This window comes from Ictalurus punctatus, chromosome 14 (genome assembly GCF_001660625.3).
Source record: "Ictalurus punctatus breed USDA103 chromosome 14, Coco_2.0, whole genome shotgun sequence".
Taxonomy (NCBI): domain Eukaryota; kingdom Metazoa; phylum Chordata; class Actinopteri; order Siluriformes; family Ictaluridae; genus Ictalurus; species Ictalurus punctatus.
In genome coordinates this window covers 8,088,156-8,108,939 of record NC_030429.2, presented here as the reverse complement: position 1 = coordinate 8,108,939, position 20,784 = coordinate 8,088,156, and the positions used below count along the sequence as shown (strand labels likewise).

The window sequence follows — 20,784 nt, the reverse complement described above, 5'->3', positions numbered from 1 at the left end:
AAGATGGAAGCACACAGTTGTATAGAATGTCTTTGTATGCTGTAGCATTACAGTTTCCCTTCACTGGAACTAAGAGGCCCAAACTTGTCCCAGCATGACAATGCCCCTTAGGTCCATGAAGACATGGTTTACCAAGGTTGGAGTGGAAGATCTCAAGTGTCCTGCACAGAGCCCTGACCTCAACCACGCTGAACACTTTGGGATGAACTGGAACGCCGACTGCACAGTAGATCTCCTCATCTAATATCAGTGCCTGACCTCACTAATGCTCTTATGATTGATTGATCACAAATCCCCACAGCCACGCTCCAAAATCTAGTGGAGGTTACTATAACAGCAAAGGGGGACTAAATCTGGAATGGGATGTTCAAAAAGCACATGTGGGTGTGATGGTCAGGTGTCCACAAACGTTTGGCCATAATGTTCTTAGTTTGTGACCACAATATATCAACTCGTGGTCTCAACATATTAATTTGTTGTCACAACCTCCATGTCACCCCATAGGCTTTGTATTAACCAGTTGCTGTGTCTGCTTTGTATTTGTATGTCAGTTGCAGATTGTCTCCAGTGTTACAGGAAGCTCTGCTATGTGTCAGGAGTGTTGGAGGGTTCCTTCTGTGGATCACTGAACTCCTGATCTGCACTGGGAGCCTCCAGTGACATTGTCTCTGCTTCAGACCCTACAGAGCTGCAGAAATGAAAAGCATACAAACAAACAAACAAACATTTCTCTGTCATTCTTCAAGTTTGGATATCATCGTCTTTCATTTTAAGTCTGTTACCAAAACAAAAGAATACAACTATACAAGATGTTGCACTTTTATAAAGAACAGTCCTTCTGAAACTATATGAGTGGAGGAGAAAAAAATGAAATTATTTTGCTTATGCTGTATGTTTTTCCATGTAAAAAGTGCTTTTTCAGGAACCATGCCTTGGTTTCCGGCTTGGGTGTGCTTAATAACATTTGGAAATACTAAAGGATTATTAAAACCATAATACATTGTGAATATGGATATAATCTGCATTCTTTTTTTTCGTTTCAGTTTTTGGATTCTCATATGAAAACCAGAAGCAAGCTCATGTGAATAATCACTTCACAAGGGGAACTGGTGCATCATCTTTCCTGTGTCTTCTGCAGTTTAATCTTTCCTGTGTATTTTTGTTTGACAGGAAGCTGGTCCTACCTTTAAGAGCTTTCTGTTGGCATACTGTTTTCCTGACACCTTTCCCCAGTCTTGGGGTCAGGGAGTCATCCCTCAATCACCCTATAGGCAACGGTTAGGGGTGGAGGGTGGGGGTGGGGGTGAGGGTGGGGGAAAATGGTAGAATGGTATGTGATGGAATGGAGAGAGCACCCTGGGCATGGCACGTACCATGGCCAGATGATCACGCTTCAGGATGCTCTCACTGAGATGGTTGTAACACTGAAGAGAGAGAGAAATTCTCATGGGAGCCTTTCTAAATGGTCATGTGGGTGTTAAAATAGTTTTTATTGGGTTTTTGTGTTTCATATTGGCTACAGTTTAAATCCAGCTCATTCCACTCATCTCCTTCATGGCATGAACATTTTTTGTATTAGAAAGGAAAAAAAAGCTAATCTCTATAAGGCCGTTGCCTTTCAGGAGACTAATAGTCCTGATTTAGAGGAAAATTAGTCTACATCCGACATCTGATGAGTAATATGAGCATGGAAGTTTTGTGTATTGTTGTGCAATCTAAGGAAACAGAAAAAAAGAGTGACAGAAACCTTTTTATAGCTGACTGTGAGCCCGTTCCCCATCTTCTGCACCATATAGGAGAACTTTGGTCTCTTCTCAGACTTCTCTTCCCAGCACTTCCTCATCACGTCATAACTGCAAGGAATAGAAATGTGGTTGGATTTCATGTGAAAAATTGAATACATGTCAGAATAAAACATTGTCAGGATAATTGTAAATGTTTCCTGAAAGATGCATTATGTACCTTACATGATATTTCTATGTAGTTCTTTATAAGTAAAGGTGCAAAATACTGTATGTACACTCAGGTACAAATGGTTTGGGTAGTTAAGGATTCTTAGCTTCCTAAAAGAGTCCTACTTAGAAACCCTTTAGGTTTTCCAACAGAGTGATAAACCAAAGAGTGCTAGATTTAACCAGTGTTTGGTAAATTACCACACATGCAGTAAATAACATTTATTTAAACAGAATGAACAAATCAGATCAGTCATACATTTCCTCTGAGGTGTACATGGTTTAGCCTCTCTTAAGATCTGGGTTCCTCCTGAAAGAATAGTTTAAGGACAACTCATGTTACAACTCATGTTAATGGGATATTTTATTCAGTGGGTAATCTTTTACAAAATATTTCAGGTTTACAAAATATTGTATAACAGCCAAGCCTGACTTTTACAGTTAACTTGATTATTAACTTATGGGGGCCACCCAAAGGTGAAATGATGTACTGCAATATATTGTGTACATCATATATGTAGTCACATAGTTGACACATATTGTTTGATGAAATTCAACAACTTTCCCCCCCCCCCATCGTCTATTGTGTTATAAGTGTTACAACTAGCAAAGTATTAAACGGCTTCAACACAGCTAACACAAATCAGTTAACTAACATAAGCTATCTTGGCATGATTTCTCTCAGGATATTTATACCTTAAACACCTTTTTGAATACAATTTAAATGCAAAAAAGGGGAACAAATAATTCAATCACTTCAAGCCAGTACCAGTGAGGCTGCTGCACGGGTACAAGTACTGCGCAGTTAGCAAGTTAGCTGTGGCACAAATATACTTGGTCAGCTCGATGGATATTTAGCCAATTATGTTGTCCAGGATATTTCTAGGCCATTTTTATAAGATGTAGACATAGACAATTCATGTTGAAATGTTCAAATTATTTCCCAAAAGACTAAACTGCCAAAGTCAACATCGTGTCAGCTCTGCCAAACTGTCAGTGCTGAAACTGCATTCAATATCTAAGAAACATGGACAGTGAGAGAATAACTCGTATGACATGTTTTTCCCCTCTTTTTTTGGTTGAAGCTGGAAAACAAATAAATATATGTATATATAAAATATGTATTTTAAAAGTATATATATATATATATATATATATATATATATATATATATATATATATATATATATATATATATATATATATACTGACTGCGATATACTAACTGCACGTGCACCTCCCCAAACGGATGGGGCGTTTATATTTGACGCTCTCACCGTTGTAATATTCTTTGAAACAAAAGCAGGCGACTCTGAGTAATTGTCCTATAAACCAACAGGATGTAGCTGAGAGAAGAAGTAGTTTGTCGGAACAACCATAGCAACGCTTACAAACATGGCGTCTCACGTGGAGTTGCTGAATGCCGAGGAGGAATTGTTGTGTTTGTTGTTGTCGAAGTTTTTTTCAGTAAACTTCACTAAAAGCCCTAGTATGAAAAAAAGAGCAAATAATCATATAGGACTAATATAAAACTCAGTAAAGCTTGAGATTATCACTCGTCACATTACAACAAAATATAACTATAAATATAAGAACATGTATAAGATTAAATTGAACCAATTTTTATTTTATTCATTTCATTAAGATTTTTTTTTTTTTATTAAACATGGACCTTTGCTTTCATTAAATAGACTTATTATTTATTGTAGACTCATTTTGTAGGTCAAAATGTTAGCAATTACTGTAAGACATAAGCAAAATTGGGAGCTTCCTGCAAATGTCATTTCTCACATTTACAAAATCAGGTGATTGTTCACCCATCAGCGTAAACGTCTCTGTGTATAAAGACAAAAGAATGAGGTTTAATCACTGTATGAAGGTGTAGTGTATTGACCATTTATTTGTGAACACACTGATGAATGAAAACATGTCACCCCCCAAAAATTTCAACTTTGGCTTTATTATTTCCGCAGTATGTACAAAGCAAATCCATATCACTATTTTTAAAAACCTTTCCATGAATTTTGTGCCATCTGCCTACCTCTATAGTCCCGCATGGATGGATCATAGAGATGCCTGTACAGTTGTACCTTTCGGCAATAGTCGCCTCGAAGTTATTCATTTCCAGATCCAATGCCGCGCGGAAAGTTACAAAAAATGGTGTAGGTTGCCACAAATTTCTAAAAATTTTCAGAGTGCCGTGACTGAAAAAAGGCTGGGAAACGCTGTTATAGTTCATAGATCTATATATTTGTATCACTTTCCTGGCATATAAAATCCAGTCCTTTTATGCATCATGTTCAAGGAAGAAAAAATTATTCAAGGAATAATAAAAGCATGTGATTAGAAGCATAATAATCACTATATTAAAAGCATTGTTGTCATGGCTCCTGAATTAATGATTAAGTATTCAATAATGTCATAATAAACTGTAAGGGGACAGTTGGCTTGGTCTTGTGTCATCATTAGAGGGAGCCAGAGATTAAACTGAAACATTGTCAGACCGACTCCTGCCACCAGAGGGAGCGAGAGAGCACAGTCTTAATTATAATCAGTGGCAATCAGCCCCACCTGTGCATGGAGCTATTAAGGAGAGCTTTCCACTCCGTCAGTGTGTAGACTTCAGTAGCAAGTATATCAAGCTTGCTGCATGCTGGTGTGTAGTTTTTAACTGGTAATCTTCTTGGGTACATTTTAGTCATTTCTCTGGTTTCTCCTACCCACTCTTGAGCTCCCTGAGTGTGTGTGTCTATACAACAATATACATAATAAAATTCACTATTAGTTTACTCAGTTTATCCTCAGGCCTTTGACTTGTTCTGCACATGGGTCTATCTCTATCTCTTTGGGTGGCTCACTGGGTTCTTGCCTCGGTCTCCAATGTTCAAATCCAGGCCTGTTACAGTGAGATTGAGCCAAAGAGATGGATCCAGCAGAGCTTGAGCATCTAAAAACAGTCCTAATCAATAAGTGCACCAAATAGAATGGACATGAACAGGTCTTGCAGCAAAGTTTCTCATAACTCCAAAGCTTAGACTGTACATGTGCTGGTAAGGCAGAACCTACTCAGCCAGTTGTGGCCACTGCTGCAGAACTGCCACTCCTCCAGAGAACCAAAACTGGATGATCAGCTCCTCATTTCCTTAGTTTTTGGCAGGGCAATCATAGTGTCTCTGAATATGGAGATGAAATTAAGTGAACTAGGTGAACTTTTACAAGCTGATCCTGAGACTCAACAATCATCTACACGAGCATAGGGTCAGTGAAGCCAGACAGCTTCCTCATGTGTTTACTCCACTAGAACTAAATCTCTTGTCTGGTGGGCCTTCATAAAAGGAAAGAGGTGTCTGTACAGTGGGTGTGCAGGACATTTCCACACCACCTGCCAGAAACTGTCAGAAAAAGCCAAAGCTCACCCCAGGAGGGGGAACTGTGATGAGACCATTCATTCCTCCTTGGGGTCAATAGGAGGAATTTATGGATTCAGGAGCTGCAGGAAATTTCATTGACTGACTTAGCAGTAGTACTAAAACTTCCACTTGATACCCTTGAGTGTATCATGTCAGTCTTAGCCATAGATGGTTGGTTAGTCTTTTGGTAACTCACCAAACAGCTCTAGTTACTTTACACATAGATCAACACATGAAGTAGATATATCTGTAATTAATCCATGCTGCTAAGCTGTGACTCATTTTGTAGTTGGCTGGAAGACCACATCCCTTGGAAAAACTCAGACATTCTGCAACTCGGCTCACCCCATTCCAACGTGTGCTTGATTACCAATATAATACTTAAAGAGGCATAAAGAGGATTTTTTTTTCTCTCCCTTATCTTTATTATATGTTTCCTTTACATATAGCACATTTAGTACAATAAAGTACAATATACAAAATATTTATACAAAAATACACTTGTAAACATACATAATGTAGAAGCTTTGGTACCATAGCATGTGTAATATTTCCTCATAAAGTGTGATTTATCATGTGGCACTAAATAAGGTTTGGCTCATTTACAAAAAAAAGGCTACAATAAAATCTATAAAGGTCAAAAGAAAGCAAAGCACTATACTTTATGTGTGTTTTACAAAATGGATGGCTGCTTTAGTAGGTATATGGCATGGGCCATCGCTACTGTTTTGAGGTTAGTTTTTACAGTTTCTAGTAAAATGATGAAATTTCAGGTTTCGTAAAATGGGATTGGCCCTTTATTGGAGTAAAAAGAGACTTCTACTTAAGGCTCAACACTGTGTTTCTATAACAACGACATTAAAGATACAGAATCTCTTTTAGCAGAAATAAGTAACATAAAAGATAAAGTTTCACCCATAGAGTTGCCCTGCATCTAGTACCTTAACCTGTGCTGTTTCACTAGTATTTCAGTCAGAAGATTACAATGCTAAAGGAAGGAAATCATTCTTTTTATAATACTGCATCAACAGTATATCATTTCTCTATTCATTTAATGTACCTTCATTTCACTCATAAAAGTGTAAAAAAAAAAAAAAAAAAAAAAAATTAAAACCAAAAAAAAAAAAAAAATCATCTAGGTTATTTCCCAATAAATTTTAAAGTGCAAATTTGCTACAAGGCTGTAAGAATTCCTTCCCCTGAAACATAAAATATAGGAAAATGATTTAAAACAAAACAAAACAAAACAAAAAAACCAACAAACATACTGGATGTAGTCTTTTTTTTTTTTTTTTTTTTTTTTTTTTGCATAAGGCTCTGTTCAACAGTTGCGAAATAGAAAATACTTTCATAGACATGTCCTCAAAAAAATGTCAGTTCTTGTTACTGTATGTAGCTGAACTACAACAAACAATTTACAAAATAACAGTCTTCAGTTCTAAAAGAAAAAAAAAAACACTTTCCAATGCCACTTACAGCATGCAATTTCAATACTGATGATGTATTGTTTGCAGATTCACTCGACTTTTAAACACACTGTAGTATACCATTCTCCATTGTACAAAATAGTACAAACCGATTATTTGTTCCTGTCCGTAACTACTCACAATTTTACTCATGAGTGTCTCAATTGCAAGTTTTCAATATGGTCTCATGCTTGTAAAATTCACTCGACTCCGTTGGAATAAAAAGTTATGATTAGATTCGTTCAAAGGGGCATTTTGATATCTGTCAAAAATGCACATTTTGCCATTTATTTTAATGAAGACACGGTGCTCAAGGCAGCACTCACCAACACATAGAAATTGCATTCACCAGAGCTGCTTTTGTCACAATGTCCTCTGACATAGCCATTTATCAGCCAATAGGAGAAAGTCTGGGGCAGGGTTCAGCTGATGGTGAGAAAGATGCAAGAAAAAATACATTTTTAGCTCACCTTAAAGAGTTTTACAATCAAGCTCTAACAGCATATAAGGGCAGCTCATGGCAAGCCTAAACTTGAACCACTGTAAATGTGTGCACAGGTCTATATGTATTTTAGCATAAAATATGTACAGGCAAATGTTCATCTAAAAGTGATGACCAAACAGCAACAAGTCAGTGTGTTTTTGACAGATCCATTGAATGTCACCTTCATGTGTACAGATCTTTTAGTGAAAATGTATCTCTGTGCTGCGTTCGACTAACTCCGAATTTCCTACCTTAGCTAAGGAGAAGAAAACTCTCCCTCAACTGCTAGTAGGAATTCCTACGAGTTTTTGAGCATGCCTGTTGGATTGAATTGAGCCCAATGACTGTATATATGACTATTATGCATTATGCTGTTTTGAAGCCTAAATTGAGTTGAAATTGGTTGAAAGTGCATTCTTTCATGCTCCACTCATTCTGTCGGTGAAAAAAGTAGTGACTGGTTAACCTTAACAAGCTACTTCGAGTGTTCGCTATTGTGATAGAGTCACCAGGACTTGCTAGTTATAATATCAGTACAACAAGCTAGCGTAGACATCAGAATGAGCAACGTACCAGAAAAACTGCAAAGAACTCCCCGCTGATGGTCTGTTCAAACCCAGCAGAACAAGACGACTTTTATACAGAACTGTTAAGAGCTTCAGGTGCATGTTGGAAAGTGTGTGCATGTTCATGAAGCTCAAGTGTGATGTCCAAAACTGCCATTCAGCTCATCAGCCTCATTTATTTACAGTAATCTAACTGCCTGACAGTTGGGTTGTTTATTTTCTGTCTTACTCTGGGGACCCCCACCGCAGGCCCTTTTCCTTTGTTTTTAATCAGAGATGGGAAATTTTGAGTTACAAATCGAATGCAGCATTAGAAACACTGATGTCTCCACTTTGATATCTACTCTTCAAAAATCAAATAAAACTTTCCCAACTCCTCCCCTGTAAGATATTATAAGAAATCTGATAGAAGTTAATTGTAGTAATGCTAACTGTTCTTACTTGTACAGAATAACTGTTTATAAGTATCATTTTTTTTTTTTTTTTTTAATTAAGGTTTAGCCAATAATTAATATATTGAGGCCACTGGTTAAGCGCTATTATATAATTTGTGGCAACTATAGCATTTAGTGGCCACATGAACTTATGCATGAAGCTGACTGATAATATTGGACTTTACTTCAAGCTTGGAATGACAGATAATGGAGTCACAGGTGCTGTAACATGGATATAGCGTTAGTTCACATTACATTAAAGCAAATAGGCTTTTTCACTAAATAATTAACTGGAGGCCACCGATTAAGTATGATGATCCTGCAACATATTTTAAGTCATGGCTAATTTGTGGCCACAAAATACTTATGATGCAATCCATTGTGCTTGAAACTTGGAAAAATCTGACGTCCGACATGGAAAAGTGCAATGGAATGGTCATTCAATTTGTAATTCCTTAAGTCGGGAACTCGGGCAACATCTACCTTGCCTGAGTTAACACCTGAAGTCATAACAATATGGCGGCGCACAGTCGACAGTAAACAGAATTCCTTTTGCATTATTTTCTACTTGATTGTACTTGATAATGTTTCTGTTGTAGAAATGTGTTTTAATAGCTTTCAGAGTTTAGTTTAGCTTTTGAAGCTTGTAACTTCAGCCGAACACGATAAGACCATTGTGAGAGAGAATTTTTATAAGCAAAAATGATCGACAGTTAACCTACATTATATGTAATTTCTTCTTGCTCCATGCACAGAAATAATTAATGTAGATCTTATTAATATGTTTATCAAATTCACAGACTGGACATACAGATATGAACTTGCTGTGGGCATCCATGTCTGTTCGAGCTGAAGTTCTGAGTAGTGTGGATTGCAACACTAGTTTTTCATCTTGAAATATTAACTTATGGCCTCGATATATTAATTAGTAGTCTTAAATAACCACTGTGTCACCCCATAGGCTTTGTATTAACCAGATGCTGTGTCTGCATTTTTGTTTGAATGTCAGTCACAGATATTCTCCAGTGTAAGAGGAAGCAACATGGTGTTACAGGAAGCTCTCCTCTGCGTCAGGAGTGTTGGAGAGTTCCTTCAGTTGTTCATAACACTCCTGCTCTGCACTGGGAGCCTCCAATGATGCTGTCTCTGCCTCAGACCCTACAGAGCTGCAGAGATGGGGAAAAAAAAAACCTCTTAAGATTCCAAAAGCACACTATACAGAGCATGTTGTTTAAACTCTTGACAAAAGGACATTTCTGTACAAGATGTTGCATAAAATGCACTTTACATCAGATGTGATTTTTAAAGAGTAGGGCTTCCGAAATTCTCAGATCAGAGGAGAATTAAGTCATGAAATTTGTGTTATTTCAAATTCTAAAATAAACAACAATGTCCCAGGTCTCGCCCATGTGAGAACCATGCCCATGTGTGTAATCTCTCCACATGAGGAACTGGGGCATCATCTTTCCTGTGCCTTCAGTGGTATATGTATTTATGCAGGACAAGAAGCTGGTCATACCTTGAGGGGCTTTCTGTTGGCATACTGACTTCCTGGCACTCTTCTTCAGGCTTGGGGTCAGGGATTGGGATGATGTAACCGTTATAAGGTACTAGTGCCATGTCTTGATCAGCCTCTAGGCAACGGTTAGGTGTGGAGGATGGAGGAAAAATGGTGGAAGGGGAAGAGGGAGGGAGTGTGCCCGGGAATGGAGACGGCATCCTGGGCTTGCTGCGTACCACGGCTGGATGATCACTCTTCTGAAAGCTCTCGCTGACCTGGGAGTATCGCTGGAGAGATAGAGAGAGAGAAAGAGTCATTGTTGCCTTCCACCAGTCGGACATCCTGGATGTAGAGGAAGATTAGTCTACATTCAACATCCGATGAGTAACGTGAGCAATGAAGTTTTATGCATCATTGTGAAATCCAAGGAAACAGGGAAAAAAAGAGTGATGGAAACCTTTTTATAGCCTTCGGTAAGCATGTTCCCCATCTCCTGCACCAGATAGGAGAACTCCGGCCTCTTCTCAAACTTCTCTTCCCAGCACTTCCTCATCACCTCATAACTGCAAGGAATAGAAATGTGTTTGGATTTCACACAGAACATGTAATGCATCACACAGAACATGTAATGCATGTCAGAATAAAGGTACTTTTAAAGATACATTTTTGTTTCCCAATGTAAGAGCTATTATGTACAAGTTGGGACAGTATGGAAAATGCTAATAAAAACAAAGAAGAGTGAATTGTAAATGTACTTGTATTTAAACAAAAAAAAAAAAAAAAACAAACATAAATACAAGGTATTCGATGCCTAGTTTTTTTAAGGTAAACGTTTATTTTGAAATTGATGCATGCAACACATTCCAAAAAAGTTGGGACAGGGCAATTAGGGACTAATAGTGATGTGACAATGTGCACATTACAAGCGCATGGTTGCGTAAGCAGAGAGTGCCGGTGCTAGCATGGCCTGCCTGCAGTCCTGACCTCCTTCCGATTGATAATGTGTAGCACATTATAAAGAGCAAAATAAGGCAAAGAAGGCCCCATACAACTGTCAAGCTAAAGAAATACATAATGGATGAATGGGAGAAAATTCCCATTCCCAACTCAGTGCCCAAATGCTTAATAAGTGTTATTAAAAGAAAAGTTGATGTTACACAGGGGTAAGCAGTCAACTGTCCCAACTTTTTTGGAGTGCGTTGCAGTCATCAGATTTGAAATGAGTGTATATTTTCAAAAATAAATTAAATTCACAAAGTAAAACATCAATGTGTTTTCAGTATAGTACAGGAGGACTTGAGTTTTTTTGTTTGTTAGTTTGTTTGCATTTTCCATGCTCACCCAACTTTTTTGGAACTGGGGTTGTACTATACATTACAAATGATTTCTTTACAGTTATTTTCTCAAGGGTTCTTTGGATAGTTAAGGGTTCTTAGCTTCCTAAATGAGTTGTACTTGGACACTCATTTAGGCTTCCTTCAGTTTGACAAACCAAAGAACCCTTTAGAGTGCTAGATTTAACTTGAGTTTGGTACCTTTTTCTCTGAGCAAGTGCAGCTTATTTCAGAATTATATTAAACTACAGCACATAAAATAAATAATATTTATTTAAACAGAATGAACAAACCAGATGAGACATACATGTCCTCTGCAGCGTGCATGGGTTTGGCCATCCGATAACCTCTCTTAAGAGCATTATAGAAGAGGTCATTCATAGGGAGATCTGGGTATGGGGTTCCTCCTGCAAGAGCAGTGTTTATTAAAAATCTCATATTAATAAAATATTTTATCCAGTAGCGATTTTTTTACAATTTATTTATCATAGTCGGACAGACCAGACAATAAAACAACATTTTATTCGTATCCAGATTTTATTTAGGTTCAAGTGATTAATTACTCACCCAGAGTGAAAATCTCCCACAGCAAAATACCATAAGACCAGACATCACTGAGTGTTGTATAGAGGTTGTGGAAGATGCTCTCTGGGGCCATCCACTTCAGAGGCAGGAACGTCTGCAGGACACAAACACAACAATACTCAATGTGAATGTGAATGTGCATCCAGGTTAGTGTACATGCTACACTAACTATATTCCTTAAGACGTTCCTGTGGAGGAATACTGCCTAACACTTTGTATATGAAAAACAATCCTTTGTTAAATACAGCACATTTTAACAATCTATTAAATATTAGACAGATTTTGTGGCATGTTAGTCATATAAGTCTCTGTGTAAGTTGTTACTATATACATAGCAATGTATTTGAAAGAGCACATGAATATAAATGCTACTGTCAGAGCTGCTGTTATAAAGAATTATTCAATACCTTTTGACCAATCAGAATCAAGAATTTAACAGCACTGGGGTATAATGTAAATTACTATTGAATGGTGAAGTGCAAGAAGCCTTAATATTAATATGCGACATGGTTATTACAGTTCATGCAGATTGCAAAATACAAATCCTCAGACTGCAGGAAGTCATAAGAAAGCGTTCAGTAGGTCACGTGTTTTCTTTCACCTGATCAATCTGAGAGTTCAGTTTTCAGGGCTGTACTCACGTTGCCTTTGGAGATGTAATTGTTGTCATGCATGATGTCTCTGGCCAACCCGAAGTCACAAATTTTCACCAGTTTTCCCTCACATATTAAGACATTCCTAGCAGCCAGGTCCCGATGAACACACTGGAAGGCCCAGAGAGAAGAGATTTGTACTGTATATAGATTTTGTTTAAATACAGACTATAATATTTATGGCTAATTTATATATACAGTATTACTGTATAAGCATGCAGTTTGCACAATACTAAACTGGTAGCTATAATAGTTTTGGTGTTTTTTTTTTTTTTTTTAATACTCATAAGCTTACTTTACATAACAACTTTATCTCTGTAATGCTAGCAGAAAACTATAGATGCTCAATTTGGGCAAATTTCATTTTTAGCCAAATCATTCTTCCTTTTAAATCCAAAACTCTCTCATAGATTGCATTACAAAATTATTAAACCAGTCCAAATATGTGCCAGAGATCTGTACAAACTTTGCATAGAAATCTGATACTGTACATTTTTGGAGGCCAGAAACTCCATGCCTTTGGCCACCTGGAAGCTGAAGCCCACCAGATCAGTGTAGCTCAGAATGGGAGAATCACTGATGACCAGTGAAAGGTCCACTCTGTGACCTGAGAAACACACACACACACACACACACACACACACACACACACACACACACACACACACACACACACACACACACACACACACACACACACAGACAGACAAATACACACACACACACACACACACACACACACACACACACACACACACACACACACACACACACACACAGACAAATACACAGTACATTTCGTCATTATAAAATAAACTCCCAGTAGCGCCAGAGGATTATATTTTTCTGAAGTTGCCTCTAAAAAGGCACATCTGTTCAACAGCTGGCTGGCATGTTTAGGCAGTTAACAATATCTTGCTGCCAAAATACATACATACTAAACTATGACTTTATTTTAGTAATATTCTCAGCCTTTGTTTAAATAAAAAGGACGTTTATTTTTAAATACTGTGTATAGTTCAGTTCAGTGAATATCCTCTCAAATCTGTATGCCTTTTTTTCATTACTTTTGGTTAGAAGGATTTTTTAAAATATCCATACACACTTGTGTTATCATGAATACAAACTAGAAATGATACAATAATGACTGTCCAAAAAACAAACAATAAAAACCATAAATCGGTTATCTTGAACTAACATCAATGAATTGATAACAGATGTGATAATGTGCACTAATATTTCTAAATCTTAATATATATATATATATATATATATATATATATATATATATATATATATATATATATATATATATATATATATATATATGAAAGAGTTTAACTTTTAGAGATAGCGTCTTGTACCATTCTTTAGTAAACATTGTTTTTTAAAGAAAATAATGACTGCATAATTCCTTTAGACTATGGCTTTGGTCTTGATGTGTGTCTACCTTGTTCTTGGTAGATGTCCTGCTGATATGGTGACTCATACGGAGACGGCTGGATATCAGCGTATTTGATGCTGTCCGTCAGCTCTTGCATGGCCACATATTCAGTCATGTCCTCTTTTCTCATGTCCATATAACCACCATCACTCTCAGAGCCAAATAACACATAGCTACAGGGCAGAGAATATAATATAACATAACATTACATGAGAGCTCATAATTAAAAAACAAAACATTCTTCTTGGGGGCGCACGGTGGCTTAGTGGTTAGTACGTTCGCCTCACACCTCCAGGGTGGGGGGTTCGATTCCCACCGCGGCCCTGTGTGTGCGGAGTTTGCATGTTCTCCCCGTGCTGCGGGGGTTTCCTACGGGTACTCTGGTTTCCTTGCCCAGTTCAAAGACATGCATGGTAGGCTGATTGGCATGTCCAGAGTGTCCGTAGTGTATGAATGGGTGTGAGTGTGTATGTGATTGTGCCCTGCGATGGATTGGCACCCTGTCCAGGGTGTACCCCGCCTTGTATCCCATGCTCCCTGGGATAGGCTCCAGGTTTCCCCGTGACCCTGAAGGAAGGATAAGTGGTATAGAAGATGGATGGATGGACATTTTTACTGTAGATCTTGAAGAGCACCAAGCACAAACATGGTCACACATTCTTCCACACCTAGGGTCAATTTAAAATGTAGACCAGTCAATTCAGGGAAGGATAGAGGAAACCAGAGAACCTGGAAGAAACTCACATGGACATAGAGAGAACATTTGAAACTCAATTTCAATTATTGTTTTCAATATAATGCAATCTATATTATTTTACTTATTCCCAAATCCAAACAGCCACCATTTTAGCCTAGTCACCATTATTAGCTAGATAACTAACATAATTTTAACTTATTTGAGTGTAATATTAACTGTAAGCTTCCACATAATCAAAACCTGTGACAAAAACACATTGGAGCTTTTATTATATCTGTAGGCCACTACAGTAAAAATGAAAATGGAAAAATGCTAGAAGTTGATGACAGTGTATACATTTCTTTCCATTAGGTTTATTACTTGCAAGCCAACACATGGTCTGCACTTATAGAGTGCTTTTTTTAACCTTAGCGGTTCTGTAAACTGGTTCTTATTCACCCATTCACACACACACTCACACACCAATGGTAGCAGAGCTATAATGCAAGGCGTTAGCTTGCTATCGGGAGCATGTGGGCTGGAAATTGAAGCTTGTACCATTAGCGGGTTGTCCACTAACCTATGATTACTGGACAACCCGCTCCACCACCGGAGCCACAGCTGCCCTGTGCTTTAATATGCTTTTAAGATGCTTTAAATATGTGGGAAATTTATCATGACTATTGTCAACCTTCCCTGGTTACTCAATTGCACTATTTTACCATGTTCTACACATTTATAGAAGGAATTTATTTAGAATTGTACTATCCGGTGGCACCCAGATCAGAACGGGTTCCCTTTTGAGTCTGGTTCCTCTCAAGGTTTCTTCCTCATATCGTCTCAGGGAGTTTTTCCTCGCCACCGTCGCCTCTGGCTTGCTCATTAGGGATAAATTCATACATTTAAAATTTATATCCTGAATTTATCAATATTTCTGTAAAGCTGCTTTGGGACAATGTCCATTGTTGCACTTGTTGATGCTATGTTCAAGAATAAAATACTGCATTGGATCATTTTCTTCTTGTTTAAAAAAAGAAAGTAGAAGAATATAAGTCGGTTTGATTTGGTCTTTATTTTTATTTTTACTGGTACTATTTATTATATCCTGTATTTCTCTGTATATAAGGACAACAAAACCTTTAAGCAGCATCACAAGCTTGTTTCAGTGTCTTACCCTTTTCCAGAAGGCACATCAGAGTCAATGCAGATGTGGCTGTCACTACCATTAGTGAGGGCGCTCTTGTTTGCATAGTTCTGCAGGAAGCTCTGCTTGTTCCTGTGCAGGTAGTCTACCAGGTCTCCGTATCGACAGAACTCCGTCACCAGGTACAGAGGACCTTGACACGTGATGAAACGAGCATGTGTTCACCCTCCACAACACAGCAGTTGCGTTATCCATGTGTTTGGAACATGTGTGAGACTTTACAGTACATTACCTTGTTTAGTGCAGGCTCCCAGCAGGTTGACGATGTTGAGGTGTGGACCCAGGTGACTCATGATCTTCAGCTCAGACATCAGAGCCTGAGTCTCGCTCCTACGTGCCGTCGCTGGAAGACACCACAGAAGCCAAATAACAATTATACACAACATAGCGTTAATTCATTGCGCATGCAGTAATCAAGATGTTTCAGATACATCAACAGGGTTTAGTGCATTACATTTGAGCATTTTCACAGCCACTTTAGTAGAAGATTGGGAATTGGTAAGTCCATATGCAGTTGCCTCTACCACTCTTCCAAAGGCTCCTGATCCCAGAGTGCGACCTAAAGAGAGTCAGACATGACAATCATTTTCAGTTTATATTCGAACATAGTGGTAAGCTCTTTGCAGAATATCGTTTCAGCAATTGGATGAAACCAAGGGTGTGTCTCGATCAGCTGCCTAGCTTCCTAGGTCGTGGATCAATATATTGTGTACATGGGTTCAGGCACTGGTAACGACCCTGGCTCACTACACATTGGAACACTGATAACTCAAATTCCAACAACATGACTATGTTCTCACATTGTAAAACCTCACCACTATGCATTTATCAACAACAGGCAGGACCAATATCTTTCTGAAATTATATGTCATATAAATTTGTTAGGTTAATCACACGCGTTTCTATCATGGTACTTCAAGCAGGATCGTAGGCTAGCTAGTGGATTTTTGAAGCACTTAAAAGTTGTTAGACTCAAACAAACTGTATATAGAACGTCAAATAAAGTAAAAAATTGCTAATGTACATAATCATTTGAGAACCAAAACAATGATAACAAGCTACATACAGTTGGTTGAGAGTTCATCTTCCATTTATTTTTATTTTTTTTTAGAGCTGAGGGGCTTCAGAAAATATGATGCCACTTCCAGTAAGGGAACATAGTGAGCATCAGTGCTCCCTGGTTTTTGTGATTTTTTATGGTGCAAACGCTCCAGTGAAGTACAAGGATTTAAAATTTGAGACCCTTAAAATGGCCGACTCTATAATCAATGTCCTGATTACTGAACTAGGGAGCTGATTGAAACATACCCTAAGATGTCAAGAAAATCTTACAGTGGGGCAGTGATAGCTTAATGGTTAAGCTGTTGGACTACTGATTGGAAGATTGTGCGTTTGAATCCCAGTGCTGTCACTGTTGGGCCCCTGAGCGAGGCCCTTAACCCTCAACTGCTCAGATGTATAAATGAGATAAATGTAAGTCGCTCTGGATAAGGGTGTCTGCCAAACGCCATAAGATGTTAATGTTTGGAGTTAACCAGAATCACTTCATTGATGCCATGTGTATGATAATTACTTTTGAATACGAGTTTAAATGTGATTGGTTAATTTTGAGCACAGTCACATGCCCCATTATAAAACATGTTTCTATTTGTTTTTCACTTGATGTTTACTCATTAAATGTGGAAAAAGATCTAACATGATCTTTAGGAATATTTCTGGTCTGCAATATATTATTACGAACGAACAACAAAACAGCAAGTTATTTAAGTTTTGAAATTTGTAATCAAGTCGCAGCATGTACCGAGGACCAGGCTGTCTCGAGGCATCTCCCAGGCCAGGTCATAGGGGAGGTGAATAGGGTCCACGTAGATGTACTCATGTCCATCCTGACTCACAGACTCAATCACCTTCCATCTGATCTCATAACGCGGCTTCTGCAGAGATCACACACAAACACAAATGCATGATTTGTGTTATTAATGCAGTGTTTATTTAATATCAAAGTCTTTTCCTGAAAATTCTTCTACGTCTTATTTGTAGATTTTACTTTGGATATTTTAATTCGAGTTTTGCTTTAGTTTCATAGCTATAGTACAGTTTATGAAAGTACAGGATGTAATCTGTATGTTTTATTTCTCATCACTGCCACAATGGGACATAGTGCCACCTTCAAACCCTAAGCACTAACACAAATTAAGATCATTCTTACATTTGAAATCTGATTTCTATTCATTTTTATTCACTAATTATTATTATTATTATTATTATTATTATTATTATTATTATTATTATTATTATTATTATTAATTGTTCAGTGTAGATCCAATTTTAGCTTTTTGTTCTTTAGTTTTCAAGGGAGTGGTTGTTCAAGTCTTAGAAACTTGGCAAAATATTAATGTTTTTTATAAAGCAGGTAAAACCACAATAATCAGAATATTAGAAACACTTAGGACGTCACTTAGGATTCTGAACGTTTATGCAGTGTAAATGAATCCAGAAGCCGTGGAATAGCATGAAGCTCCTTATGATAGGAGCACTTTTAAAATTCTAAACAAAGTAAGTGCAGTAAGGAAATTTAGCAAGCCTTGTTTGCAAGTTTAAATGACAATGAAAAGAATCCGTGTGTAAGTATAAAACTGAGAAGCCACTGACCTTCCTCCACACGGCGATTAGGATGATGATAAAAATGATGGCTATGACGACTAGTGCCAGAACAGCAGCCAGAACAGCCACCTGTGAGAACAGAGCTGAAAAGACAAAGACACACATATTATTGATCGAAGTTGTGCATGGACAAATCTTGCCATAAATCAAGCACACACAAATTCCAACCTGAATTTCCCTATTCATCTTTGGCGTATCTGTATAATCGAACTGAAATCTGGTCAGGGTGTGTGTAAATCTGAGCACTATATTTTAACAAGCTAAAAAATATCAGATAACATTAATAAACTATAATTGTATTTAAATATAGCCTAGGTAATGGGGTTTAGTGGCATGATGTAATTGATGTAATACCCAAACATAAATCTTTATTAGCTCATTTAGTATTTCTGTTGAGTATCATACATTTGTGTGCACACACCAGGGATATTTAAAATTATTTTATGTATTTTTCTTTTTAGGTTATTACATTATTTTATACAAAAACTAAAACACACCAGACCTTTTTTATTCATTTTGGTGGTCTGTTTTTTCAGCATTGGAATGTTGTTTACATGTTCTTTTCACTTTTATTGTTCATTTGAAATAAAGTTTTGTCTATTTTAGTGTTCTTTTATTATAACCTTTGTGAGGCTTGGCACTATGGGACTCTTTATCCTGTCTCTTGGAGCTGCACCAGCTGGTGGTTCAGAATGGGAACTCATCTATATTTATATATAGGGTTTTAATTAGATCTGACTTGATAAACCTGAATGATCGAGTCCAAACAAGAATGGGGAATTTGAGTGTGGACCCCTTCTGAGAGTCCAAGGGTCTAAATTTCATTGATGAAAAGCTGGAAATTGTAATGGTGACACTGTTGTTTCCTCTCATTGTTTAATTCTTGTTTTTGTACAGTGTACTGTAAATTGTAATTTGTGTTTATTGTCCGTGGATATAATCATGTAGTCTTTTCATAATTACATTTGTTTAAGTGTATTTGTACCTGCATCCACAAATCTACCATCTCTGTTTCCACCTGTAAATCAAAGTGTCTCAGAGAGCAGACCAGACTCATATACTTATTAATATTTGAATATCATATCATGAAATAACACCAGGGCAAAATAAATCATATTATTATTAATATTATTCTGGGATATATTGTACACACATGAATAGGATTGGCTAATCTTTCAACCGAAACTCGTCTGCCTATAATAAACAGTGTTGGTATGTGAGAATACAACTAGTTTTGAGTTTGGGTTTCAGTCTAGGTCTTTATCTATCTTCAGTTGCTTCAAAGCAGCACACTTTCTCAGTGTTAGGATTGGATATAGGATTGGATATAAGGAGATCAGCAACCATTCAGCCATTTACACTGAAAATAAAACAGCCCACACAGAATGAATTCCTTTTAAAACTCATAATGGATGTTGTTTTATAGCACCGAATGTGTGTTAGGTTTGTAACACAACAAACCAGGACACTCACTGCTAGTGACAAGTCTGATGTCCCTTGCCCGAGCTCCTCTCTCGTTCCTGGCCTGGCAGCGGACAGTGATCTGCTGAGGATGGAGAAACATCACCTGGCTGTACACCTGGTGGATCTTGCGGTTCTCATTATAAGTGCTGTTAGTCACAATGTTGATGCTCTCTGTATCTGGCACTAGGGGGCTCCACAGAGCACTTTTGTTGCTGCACCTGAACAGGACGGAGAGGAAAAACAATACATTAAGGCAACAATAATCGAGCTAGAAGAGAGTATCATCATCACACTGAAGTTCTTGCTGTGCATTAGGATGACAGCTTATGAATAAATTATTTTTTTTTCAGAAGTGTACTTGTGCTCACTTATTGCTTACCAGGAGCAGAAGCTCTTCAGCATGATATAAGACGTATTCAAGGCCAACTATAATGGAACTGTTTATGCTGTGTCTGTTTTTATCCAGATTAAAACACATTAGTAGGCCAAAACGAGTGTAGGTTTCCAAAACATATAAGGCATTGTGCAATAGCTGTGCAATAGCTGAGACATGATTATTAATGAATGGGGGCCGCCCAAAAGTGAAATGGTGTATTGTAGTATAGTTTGGTGTGAGCAACAGGCAGTTGACCACATTCATCTACGTGATACATGCCAAAGATTTATACAGCATAACAAGGTCCTGCTGGATACTTGCTGATGTTATAAGTATGGAATACAATACAGGTATGATGTAATAGGAAAAGGAATACAGTACAGGTATGATGTTATAGGAAACTAATCAACAATGGGGTGGTGTGAGGTGGCCTGACATGAAGTGGGGTTACTGTTACCACCCTGAAGTGGATTATTTTCCTCTAACAACATGTCCCAATGTTTTTATTGCTCTTATACCACAGTAATTTGCCTATAATTACAAATGTATTTGCTAAAGAATGACACATCAT

General features: G+C 37.6%; 1 protein-coding gene across 4 annotated transcripts in view; it reads right to left on the bottom strand.

Moving 5' to 3' along the window:
• Window positions 1-5,763: 5,763 nt before the first annotated feature.
• pdgfrb (platelet-derived growth factor receptor, beta polypeptide) overlaps window positions 5,764-20,784 on the bottom strand; it is a 49,571-nt gene continuing 34,550 nt past the window's right edge. For all 4 annotated transcript variants that reach the window (XM_017484962.3, XM_017484963.3, XM_053685782.1 and 1 more), the window contains 14 exons: window positions 19,847-20,055; window positions 18,362-18,456; window positions 17,511-17,643; window positions 16,164-16,268; window positions 15,942-16,052; window positions 15,680-15,842; window positions 13,836-14,002; window positions 12,877-12,992; window positions 12,374-12,496; window positions 11,715-11,826; window positions 11,455-11,554; window positions 10,271-10,376; window positions 9,832-10,100; window positions 5,764-9,478 (listed from right to left, as the gene is read on the bottom strand). In XM_017484962.3, the coding sequence (XP_017340451.1) occupies window positions 9,361-9,478; window positions 9,832-10,100; window positions 10,271-10,376; window positions 11,455-11,554; window positions 11,715-11,826; window positions 12,374-12,496; window positions 12,877-12,992; window positions 13,836-14,002; window positions 15,680-15,842; window positions 15,942-16,052; window positions 16,164-16,268; window positions 17,511-17,643; window positions 18,362-18,456; window positions 19,847-20,055 (1,927 nt within the window). In that variant the 3' untranslated portion in view covers window positions 5,764-9,360. The remainder of the gene's footprint in view (window positions 9,479-9,831; window positions 10,101-10,270; window positions 10,377-11,454; window positions 11,555-11,714; window positions 11,827-12,373; window positions 12,497-12,876; window positions 12,993-13,835; window positions 14,003-15,679; window positions 15,843-15,941; window positions 16,053-16,163; window positions 16,269-17,510; window positions 17,644-18,361; window positions 18,457-19,846; window positions 20,056-20,784) is intronic.